Genomic DNA, 12,732 nt, shown 5'->3' on the forward strand with positions numbered 1-12,732 from the left:
AGTAGAGAATCTGGGAGTGCCACTTAGAGAGCATAACAAAGGGGATTAGTGTTATGCAGTATCCTAATAAGACACTAGTCTAAAGTAACCCAATAGAGATTTACTTCTCCTTTTTACTTGCATTATTTCCATAGCATAAAATAGTGCAAAGTAGCCTCATTTTCTAGTTATGTTTTCTGTCATAAGGGTTTTCGCGGGAAAATTCATGTTTGCACTATATTTAAGGGAGTCCCTCCTCAAGGATCCTCCTACTATGCTACTCCCTAGTGAACATAATCACACTTGTAGTGGAATCCCAATGTTCAAAGTACCCCATATAAATATATCTTTAATAACATGTAAATGAGAAGTAAACTCCCAACTCATTAGTCCACCTAGAAAATGTTAGAGCAATCAATAATCTATAATCAATGGTATATACAATTTTAATTAAAAATTTCTTTCGCAATGGGTAAAATATCCTCACAGTTTCTCCTAGCCCACCAAGCTCGTCCAAGATGAGAAATTATTTTATAATCCTCTCCTAGTGTGACAACATTTAAGAATTGTCCCTTGTCCTACCTTCTTTCCATAACATCTCATATAGTGGGAAATTGGGATTAAAAGTGAAATTACAAACGTGAAGGCATTAGGAGAAATTTGGGGTCTAAAATGAGCCCCTTGAGGGAAAAAAAATATAATAGTTAGAATAATAAAATAAGGTTTATGAATTTTTAAAGGAAAAGAAAGAAAACTACTTTTGTTGTATTGTATTTCCAGCTGATCTCTATATAGGTGTAATCAAATGTCAACAATATAAACCCATTGGATGTGGAATTGAATTCCACTACCCACTTTGCATATTTCTAGGTAGGCCCACATCGAAAAAATGAAAATACATTAAAAATAGATATTGAAGACACTTTTTTCATGTATTTTCAAAAAATTTCGATGTGGATCTAGTCACAAGTTGATAAAGTCGATGCTTGTTCTTTGTGTAATTGTATTCCCCATCCAACAAATGTTTATACTTTATATTTGAGTAAAATTATAAGAATATAAACCAAAAGTACAATAAAGAAATTATTTTTCTTCCTTTCGCTCCAAAATATTTTCCTCTTTGATTGACATCATTATCTTGAATCCTATTGGTTCCTTTAAAGTTAATTTTGTTAGTATATATTTTGATTTGATGTCTATCTTTTACTTCAAAATTTCCCGAATGATATGATAAGAGTGAGTTATATCGCATTCCTAATTTTACTTTAATGATAATTTTATTAAGTTTTTCCCGCTCTCTCCATCACTATCTCAACCCGTAATATATTGCTCCATTATATAATACCAGTGAACAAGAAATATCTTCTCCAACATAGTATAAATGGAGAGAAACATAACGAGTTGGTATGATTAAAAGGCATACTATTCAACAAGTGACATATATATCTCACCATATCTTTTGAAGGTCAAATGATGATAAATGACTATTAAATAACATCAAATTTATGTAATCATTATAAAAATGTCAATGGTAATAATAAATACCTATCAATGCTCTTCATAATTAAAAAAATCCCTAAAATCTTTAAACCTATCATCACTAATGATTAATAGAAACATGAATGGGTGGATGATGAGCGAGGTTCCCATTTGATTTAAAAATAACAACCCAAACATATAGATGATACATAATTGGTTTCAAATATAGATAGATAGACATAATAAAAAAACATATTTTACATTTGCAAATATGCACACTAAGTTTCATGTTCACATAAAAGTGTTGGTTCTCTTTTCAATAAAAGTAATCTTATGTTGGTTATCATAAATTTTTTTAAATGGATTCTTTAGTTCTTCTAACATACATATTATAAGTAACACATTCCACATGGCCCCATTTACCCCGTTTCATTACAGGTAACACATTCCATTGGGCCCCTTTACTCCATTTAAACATTAGCGATAATTTTCCATAAGTTTTTTCCTTCGTTGTATCCTAAGCTCTAAGGAAAAGTGATCATCCTCATTGAGAGATGAGCCCATTACTTTTGGTGTGTCCATATCTCCACTTCATTGTCTCAACACATAGCATATTACTTGATTAGATGATAACAATGCACAAGCAACATAAGAAGATGTTATGATCAACATACATACTACCTAACCTATAATACAAATATCTAACCATATAATGCCAACATCAAAAGCTAATAAATGGTCATCAAAGAACCTAAATGTTACATAAGAATTATAAGAATGTTAATGGTAGGGAAAATTTCAAGGGATAAATTTCTCAAATATACTAATTCCCTATTTTTTCCGAAAAAAAATTCACTAATTTCTATTTTTTCAAAAAATGATTAACCCAAATTTCATAGAATTAAATAATTTCACTTTAAAAATTACTATTTCTTTTAATAAACTATTTAAAATTATTAGATATTTAAATATCTTTACAAAAATATCATCTAACATTTTAAAATTTACCCATTAAAAATAAATAAGATTTACCAAAATTTATAAATTTTAAAATATACTCCTTTATAATTTTCTTAACTAATGATAAATGAATCATTAATAACGAATATATTTCAAATTATGACAATCCAAAAAATACATAAATATCTACAACTGTCACACCAGATCATCAACAGATAATAATAAAATAAGTGAATAAAAATAAAATTAATCTATGCTACATATGGGTCAAAAATTGCAAACCAAACATCGACACATTAGAGGGGCACAAACAAAAGCTAGCTTTTACCTTTTCAAATATATATACTATTTTTTATCTTTACCTGAAAGTATTACTTTTCTTTTCAGTAAGAGGACTGATATGTTGTTTCTCTTTCTTATGGTTTTTTTCTAGAATCCAATTTTGTCTTTATTTATTATATACACGCTATTTTCTCCCATTGTTTCGTATGTCAATGTTTTTTACATAGAAATATTTCGTTTCCATGACTATGGTTTTGGGACCTTTAATTTTTCCTGTTTAAACAAATAACTTTGTATCATAAATAGCACTGGAAAATGTTGCTTATATGCTATTTTTATAAGAAGGATGTCTAAAATTAAGTGTCTTTGATGACCTCTAATATGGCTTGTGCGTGTAGCTAAATCCACTTCATGAAGCATGGCAATCGATTAATGATGGCATGGTTTAAATAAGAATCCTTTATTCAGAAATAATTAAGATTTCGCAGGCACTTGAATTTAATATATATTTAAAAATCGATTTGGAGACTCTTACTTTGGTGGTGATTTTTTTATTGGAGGAACAAGCTGAATAGTAGCTTCTATTCCTTTCCAGATATCCATCGTTTCTCATTTTAATCTACTGGATTTTCCATTTGAAACATACACAATTCAAGCTGATCATACATTGGAAAAACCCAATTAGATGCAGAGGCTTATACTTTGCTGAACTTTGAAACACTTAAAAAGAATATAGTCTATATTTTTTTTAGTGGCCTAATATTTAACATGGTTCTATAGTTATTTAGTGTTAGTGTTCGAGTTTTTTTATAGCTTAGCTCTCAATTAGGATTACGGATTTCGATCCCTATAATCTTTTTGAAAGTCTACATGCGACTAATTCTACATGTGAGGTATATGCTCTGATGTGGCACCCACTTAGTATTGTGGTAGTAATACAAGAAACTTATGGATGATATACCTTTCTCATAGAAGTTTGATTAATGAGATCTTCATATTGTTGGAAAATTTTTGATGTGTTGAGTAGAGTCACTAGATTAGGAAAAAATTTCATGAAGTTTTGACCCTAAATATGAATATTTAAAGCCGCTAAAAAGCTATAAAATTTTGCTAAACATAATTTTTGAAAGTAAGGCCTACCTCTAAAGTGTGCACTACATGTCAATAGCTACAATTTATCCACGAAAAATGTACCAACATTAATGAAAATTATATAATGATCCATTTTAAATCACACGTGATAGAACCAATTGAGTATCCTTGACATTAATGTTCATTCACATTAGATTCCATGTTCTGATAGTGTGCTATATTATGTAGTGCTCAGCCTAATTGTCATTTATAATACATTTTTCCTTCTTCAATCATAATGAGAATATTATATTTATAGAAATTTTCATTGTGGATGCAACAATTACAACAAAATAGGGGCTATTTGAGTTATCTCACTCACGCATATGATTCTTTCGAACGTGCAGTAGATCCAAAAGTCTTATCTCTTTTACATCTAAACCATTATGCCTATATGTGCAAATAAATTAAATGACCTGCAAAATTTTAAAAACAACATATATTAACTAAAAAAAGGTGGGATTATATCTACATGCACTTTACACAAACTAATACAAAAATAGGGCATGTTCAAGAATGAGCAAAAGATACTCCCAGAAAATCATAGGATCTTGGATATTTCTCGGAGTTCAAGCTCCTTTCTTTGTGGCCTTTCCAACCTCTTTTAAATGGAGTGGAGAGACCTGAGTTTTTCTTTAATATTTTTGAAAAGGATGGTGAAAAACAAGCCTCATCATCTTCAACTCTTTTTGCATGAGTAATATAACCTTCCTTCTCTTCTCTTGTTTTGTAGGTGTGGATTCCCTTTCTTCCCCATAGTCCCAGTTTTGGTCTTGTTTATGCGTTGTCTGAATGACCTCTTCCAATGACCTTTGAGAGCCTAGTTTTGTGTCCTTCTCTGCATGTGCACTTATAACATCTCTATTAGCGTGATGACCTACTTCCTTATGTGATTTTTAATGGATTATCTTTTACACTTTATTTTTTCCTTTGTAGATCAACAAACCGAAGATCCCTGATGGTTCTTGTTGTTTTTAGGTGAATGAAATAAATCTTCCCCTTGTAACACAGACTCTTCCTTCATGACTAAATTTTCTTGAGTTTGAACATCTTTGCGGGGAGACATGTCTTTTTGAACCTTAGAAATCACATGTTGGGAGTTAACTGAATGGATATATTGGTGCAAATGGATTAGGGATTTCCCCTTCTTGATCTAGATGATTAACAAAAAATTGGTTCCCTACCAAACCTTTGTCCTTCCTATAGGAGAATGATTCAACTTTGGTAGATTTATTTAGAGAGGGAGGGGAGGGCCTCTAGGTCCCAATCCATTTCCTTCCTCTGTCCTTTTGGTTTCATTTTGTTGGGGGGGAACCTTTCCTCATATTTGCTACTTCCATTGTTCTGCTTCCTCATTATTTTTTTGGATTTCTTCTGCTTTTGAGCATATTCAAGAAAAATTTCCATATTCCTGATATTTTTTAGATTTCAATTTTATTGGATCATAACCCACTTCATGATAATGACTCCAATTATGTAGTTGGATATTTATTACCATCAGCAGTCCCTTATTAGGATACACTTCTACAAAGTTTTTTACACAATATTGCATTCCATCTTGTGGTGATTCACAATCAGTATAGTGTCCCATAGCATCTCCAATGTTCATAAAGGTGTCCTTGTTCCAAAAGTGAAGCAGTGATGGGACCAGCTTGTAGCTCCATGCAATAATACTAAACAAAACACAATAATTCACTAATCAATAAGTAAATGATCAAACAATGATTTTGTGACTTAATAATGGTGATTAGTGGTTAATCTTAGGATGATTCTGGATTGTGTTTGGTTGAATTTATGACAGCCATTAATTTCGCTGTGTTGGCGGTCCTTGCCTTGGTTCTTGTTTTCAGCTCCTCGGTCTATGCCAAAACCCTACCTTCTATTGTTATTCTTTCATTTTTTCATTCTACGACTCTTCTGCGCTAAGGGTTTGATCTGGAAGCAAGTTTTTTGTGCTGCAAGTGTATGGTGGTAAGCCACATCTCTGCGTGTGTCGGCTATGGGTTGTGCACCTGTGTTTGTCCTGGTGACTTATACACTTGTTTCCTTGGGAACAGAGTGATGGTTATGCTTGCTTGTGTAAGAAAAATGGCTACTGTATGTTTTGTTCGGTTGCTTGACTTGTATTTTTTCCATTGTTCTAGCTTTATTGTGGTTCTCCTTCTTATTAAATTTGATAAATGGATGTGCACACTACAGGTCATAGCTACGGTGGCCTCCTCCTGCTCGCAGTTCACTCCAGGTAAGCTATCTCTCCATGATTCTTCTTTCTCCTTAGTCTTCCTCCAGCTCTAACAAGAACGACCCCTTGGTCTTAGGATGTCACCATGGACTGTGGCTCAGTGGGTTTACATTTCTCCCACATGACTAAACCTCTATGGAATCGTTTTGTTCCCTGTGTAGATAATTCCTTATGCTTTGTTTTCTTTTCTTTGTCCCTTACTCTTCATTTGGGTTGACAATGTGGCCTTGTTTTGATTGCACAGGTTGGGGGTTCGTTCTTTGGCGTGGTTAGTGTAAATTCCTCAGCTCTCTCCCAGCAGGATTTGCCACTGTTATCAACTTGTTTTCATTATTAGTCTCTGTCAGTTTTGTTAGATAGAGTACCAATTCTTGTTGGCTTGTGCTCCTCTGTCCTCACTATGCGACCTAGGTTAATTTGTACAAACCCTTGTTTGTAATCCATAGTTGTGTAATTGTAAAAATACTATTTGGAGGCCGTCTAGAACACTCGTCTAGGGTTATACTAGTTCAGTTGGTTCTTTAGTTGTTCATTGGGTTATCCCTAGACTCTGTCATAGGTATACAAATATTTTGTTTTTGGAATGAAAGGAAATGTAATGTATTCAATTGTATTTGTTACCTCTGTCCTGGATTTTTTTACTCAGCATTTATATACTCTTTCTTGGTTGCAGTGTTCGTAATGTGACTAGCTCTTTTAGTCGTGGACTCTGTTGGTTGTTCGCCAGCCTTCGTACTGGAAGTTCTCGTGCAATTTTCCTTGTCTGCCTTCTGTTACTTGGGAGAGAAAAATAAATGAAAAGGTTATGCATGCATAGTATATTCTTATTTTGGTTTATTCAATGATTAGGGAAAAGTAGATAAATATTTCAATGACTGTTATAGATGGACTCGAATGAAAGAAAATTATTCTCTGTATTCTATTATTATTCTCATATGTTAAACCCCTCAGAATGATTTACATTTCATATTTGTACTGTTTTCCCATAGTTACCTGAACTGTGCACAGTTATGCTTCAGTTGTTTCTTTTATTAGTTACATAATTGTTAACTCATTCAGTTCTTCTTACGCTGCAAGATTTTACAATTAATCATAGATGTCTTTTTTTCCTAAACGAAAGAAACAATTATATGATAATCACTCACTAAAAGACAGACAATTATGACAGTGACCCTAACTAACTACATTGTTCCCTAACTAATTATGAAATTTAAAAAAACAACAAGTCCCTACATTCGACATTGACCAATTAAACATAAAGAAACTAAACACTAATAAATCTTTCCACCTTGGTGAATACCAACACTCTGTCATGGTGCCCTTAGCTGGATGCTCCTGCATTAGGCAGTAAAAATGATACTTCAACTCAAATAAGAACAATTGGTGGAACATCATTTTTTGGGTTGAAATATGGACTTCATTGATTTTTTATATAAACCCTAAGACCCCAAAAAATATGGCCTACTTTGAAAATTAGACATAAATTTATTTTCATTTCAAAGAGAAAAGAGAAAACCCCCTTTAAGAGAAGGAAACCCAAATTTGTCCTTCAATAAAGGATGTCCAATTTTTATCCACCTATAGATTTAATGAGCATAGAAAGGACCATAAATGTATATATTACAAATCATGGCTCTCTCTAGTAGCCTAAGAGCCATAATGTGGGATTAATTGGAATGAATTGTAATTTTTAGTACATCATCTAATTTCTTCACAAACCAGGCCATCTTGGAGTGATGGAACCTCATACCACTAGCAACCAGTCCATTGAAAGCATTGATATCAAGACTAGGTCGAGGAGGTAGAGAGCCAGACACTTCAAAACTTTAAATCGTCAACGAGGTGGCTAGTGTTTCTTTAGGTGTTTCCCTTAATTTTCAATTCTAATAATTGGATCATCTTTTACTTCTTTCGAACACTAAGAATATATAAGGTATGCATGCCCATTGTTCCCATTTTTTTCTTGTCATATTTAAATTACATAGAAGGGAATTAATGGAGGATACAATAACTAATACTTTAAAAGACTTCAATCTAGGATTATCTCTTTATTTGACACATTTAATTTTCATGGGTGATGTTTTTTTAAGATGCAATTCAAATAAATAAGATCTTATATTTATATATAATACTAATTGAAATGAAGGTGAATATGCAAGTAAATATTAAATGGTGGTGAAGATGATCAAATTGCATTCTTAGTCCAAATTTTTACCTTGCAACATATTAAATTTTAAACAAGTTTTAAGAATTTATATACTCAACCTCTATGATATTAATAATTGAAATGGCTTATTGGAAAAGTACGAAAGAGAATAATTTTTGGTGCACTAGATGTATTTCCAAGAGAGAGAGACTAACGCTAATGAATTTTGTAGAAAGTTTTCCATTATATTGACACTCTTTGTTTGATATTCATAAAGGAGTTATGAAAAGGTAAGGGAGGAAATGTTCAAACTTCCTTAGACATGGAAGAAAAACATAGAAAGCACAATCTTAATTAAGTGTCCTATCATAATTAAACCTATGGACATGTGTCTTATAGAACCTTAAAAATGTTCACCCATATTCACCCTGTTGGGAAGATTCTAATGTGAAAAGTTGATGAAGGTTAATCTCAAAGAAAAGGTTCTAATGTGAAATGTTATGGAGGTTAATTCCAAAGGAATACTATAGGACTCAATTCATTATTCAAAACCACATTGAACCACATATTATGGAAGACTAGATAAGGAATCCTTTCAAAGACATTCATAATTTCTTTATGATGTGAAAAATCGGTATTTTATGTATTGGAATTACTAAAAAATGGTTAATTTTAATAATAAAAATGAAAAAAAAAGTTAAAATAGATACTAATCCATGTGTTGGAAATAGTAATGCATTCAAATAGCAATTTTATAATCTCATTATTTCTTTCTATAAATTAAGTATTTATATTTTCTATTATATAGAAAACTTAGAAATTAGTGAAAATGATAACACAAAACTCTTACCATTAAAATCATTCAAAGGTGTGAAATAAAAACTCTACATAAGAAGATTAAATGTAATGCTAGTGTTAACAAAATTAAATGTAATGCTAGTGTTTGATATATAGGAGACTAAACGTAAAAACCTTAATGTAGGAGACTAAATTCCTACAATAAAGTATAAATAACAAATTCTGCAAATAAAGTCCAATGAAATTTAATTAGTGATTGTGGATGTCATTCTTAAAAAACGAATCGATACAAACTTAGTAAACGTAAATTATAAAGAAGAAATGTATAAAGAATAATCCATTTCGTACTAAATTTTTGAAATTGATGATATGACATAGAAGTGCAAGTTATGTATAGAATAGATAATCTGACGTACAGTTGCAAGAATAAAAAAATCATGGGACAAGGGTCGAGAATAAGTGACACCGGAATTTTATTCCGTATTGTTTAAACAAATATATTACATAAACAGAAATGTAAAAAAATTCAAATCTCTTCCACTCATTGTGTCCCGGAGCGTTAGTCTCGAGGTAAATATTTCACATACTTAAAGCTGAATTCCTTCGTCTTTTCAATATGCTTGACATCAACAATTATATTATATGGCCCCATATAAAATCGACCCTTATGTTTCATAAAACTATTAGGTGAGATATGTAACTTCTATTTCGTTTAATATTAAAGTAAATAGTATATTATTTAAAAAAAATGTTTTTTTTAATAAATTAATTAATGTGTAGCTAAGTTGAGTTTGTACTATAAGTCTATTTCAACCATTATCATTATTACTTACATGTCTAATCAGCGACTATCATTATCACTCATATTTCTAATTGCCTTATTTCACACAAGTCTATGCAAGCCCTTATCATTCACATATATTATGCTTAACACAAATTTCAACCATTATCATTATTACTTACATGTCTAATCAGCAACTATCATTATCACTCATATTTCTAATTGCCCTATTTCACACAAGTTTATTCAAGCCCTCATCATTCACATATATTATGCATAACACAAATTTTCCAATTGACATTTACCTCCATAGATAATATTATTTTTTATTTTAAATATTTTTTATTATTTATTTTTTCATATTATCTAAAAAATACCCTATAAATCATTACATCAAATCTATAAATCATTACATCAAATCTTATATATATCTAAATGAGAAAAATTCTAATCATGCTTTCATATCATCACATATAAACCTAATTATATTAAATATTTTATTTTAGAAAAAAATTTAAAATATATTTTTTATCTAGATTATATTTTAGTTACTTGAATAATAAAAATTTTATAAAAAGTCTTTTTAGATTTTTTTATTTGTAAACATATTTACAATTTATAGAAGCTTTGTATTTTCAAAAATTAATTGTATTTTACTCAAGTAATAAAGATTTTATTAGAAAGCCCATGGTGCTTTGGATTGATGGTGAATGAGGGTCATCGGTTCAAATGCCCCATGGGTACTTAGTTTAGTCTTAACTAGAAAAAAAAAAAAAATTATTAAAAAAAATTATATTGTTTTATTAAATTATATATAAAATTATAGAAAAATAATTAATTCCATAACATATTATTCCATATAATTTTTAGATCAAAATATTTTGATATATATATAATTATTAGAGCCATAAAAGTTAAATGATTGAAAAAATAGTCATTAAAATATCCGTTAATGTTAAAATAGAAAAACATTTTGCAAAATCTTAAATTTATGTATTAAATTGTGGATACCACTAAAAATCACAAATTGTTAAATTTAAGTTATCCATACATTTTTTTTTTTTTTTAATAGAAATTATGTTCTTAAATAAACCAAGACTGTGGGGTAATTACATATCATATAATTTAGTGGAAAATCAATTTAAAAAAAAAATTGAATTTTTGAAATTTATTTGCAATATTTTATTAATTATTATAAAAAAATGATTTACCAAATAATCTTATTTTTTTTAATATATAATTTTTTATGGCTCACAGAAGCCTCAACTCTACAATATAATTTTTTAATTTCATATCATATATAATATTATATTCCGTTTACATTGATGAATTTGTGAAATCTCATTTACCTTGAATGTTGATTTTGATCATTACATAATTGCCAATATATATATATAGATATATATCATTAGATAATTATATATATATATATATATATATATATAAACATGCTGATGTGTGTTTGGGAAATGATTTGACAATTCATCAGCAAATAAATTAATGTTAAAAAATACCATGTTACAGAAAGCGATTAGTTTTTCGTTTTGTATAAGACAAAAAAAAATTATTAACAAAAGTTAGAAGGATATACGATACAGGCGATGGAGTCAATTTTGCAATGATCGAATCTGGTGGATAGTAATTTCTCCACAGATTAATTGGGACTCAAACAAATCCAAGAAAGTGACCAAATTTTAACATTCATGTGACTTAGATCATCAGATACCAAACCGTTGAAATCGAAGGCAATACGAAATGAATAGAAAATCAAGCTTAACCAGAATTTCAATATGTGGCGACCAACGTCTATATACATTTATATTAAACAGCTCTACATACACCGCCTCCTGGCGCTTTCAGATTGCAGAAACAGGGGATGGGTTAGCAATAAAGGATGGCGTCACATCCCCCGCCATGATTACTACTATTTTTTCCTCTTCCTCCTCTGAGGATTCACGCGGCATTCTATTGGCCATCGTCTCATTTTTGTCACCATACACAACATCTGATTCGCGGCTCTGCTCTGATCTGTTATTTTCTTCTGAGTTTGAATTCGAACTATAGGATTCCTTGACATAAGAGCAAGCCAGAATAAATAAAGCAAAACTTATCAATGCGATCATGCAGCCCACTCCACCCAGCAGGAATGGAACTGGTGACCTCCATTCTGAAGGTGCAGTGGCACTGGAAGACGCCGTAAGATTTCTCATAGCTCTGTATTGCCCCCCACAAACCTAATTTCTTGAAAAGAAATTTGATTCTAAAACAATGTGACAAAGAGATATATACATATCTTTATCCCTTGAACAATGGGCGGCCTCTAACTCTTCATCCCTTGAACAATGGGCGGCCTCTAACTCTTCATCCCTTGAACAATGTCGGATGTCCAGTAACGTGGAAGTATAAAATTACAAAATGGCACGCAATATATTCTTGGGATACGCAACCTTCATTAAACAATTATATAAAAAAGGAAACAAATATTTTTTTATCACTTGCAACTTTCGTAGTGACTAAACTACTGCAAAACTGTGAAAGAACAATATGTCTTTTTAAGTTTTCATTAACGTGAATATAAGATAATCGTTTTGAAACAGTAGAATAACTTTACTCAAACCAATAATTTCAGTTTCGTCTTTTTCTAAAATGCTGGACGAAGAAGTTCCTTTTTTCCAATCTCTTCTTATAAATCTCTGGCACTGCTCACGCTGTCGTGGCCGGCATTATCATATTTTGATACACCGCATTTTGTGGTGCTCGGCATTATCGCATTTTCTGTGATTGGCTGCTAAAAAGCGAATAATGCGTGTGGTATAATCTTTATCATATCTTATCCGACTGTCTTTGTTGGCGTTCCGTTACTTGATGCGTTTTATGGGTGTGTCATGAGTGGAGGGTTATACTTTTTTTAAGTGTATTTATAAATCTCTGGCG

General features: G+C 30.9%; 1 protein-coding gene across 1 annotated transcript; it reads right to left on the bottom strand.

Moving 5' to 3' along the window:
• Nucleotides 1-11,654: 11,654 nt before the first annotated feature.
• On the bottom strand, nt 11,655-12,008 carry LOC149145433 (protein GLUTAMINE DUMPER 2-like). Its single transcript, XM_089452447.1, has one exon. The coding sequence runs from the start codon at nt 12,006-12,008 to the stop codon at nt 11,655-11,657; it is 354 nt and encodes a 117-aa protein (XP_089308573.1).
• Between the last annotated feature and the right edge of the window lie 724 nt (nt 12,009-12,732).

This window comes from Pinus tabuliformis, chromosome X (assembly GCF_031772625.1).
Source record: "Pinus tabuliformis cultivar Carrire ecotype Pingquan chromosome X, CPIR1, whole genome shotgun sequence".
NCBI lineage: Eukaryota > Viridiplantae > Streptophyta > Pinopsida > Pinales > Pinaceae > Pinus > Pinus tabuliformis.

Excerpts from the sequence above, each read along its gene's own strand:
- LOC149145433 (XM_089452447.1), bottom strand. The coding sequence starts at position 12,008 with ATGAGAAATCTTACGGCGTCTTCCAGTGCCACTGCACCTTCAGAATGG.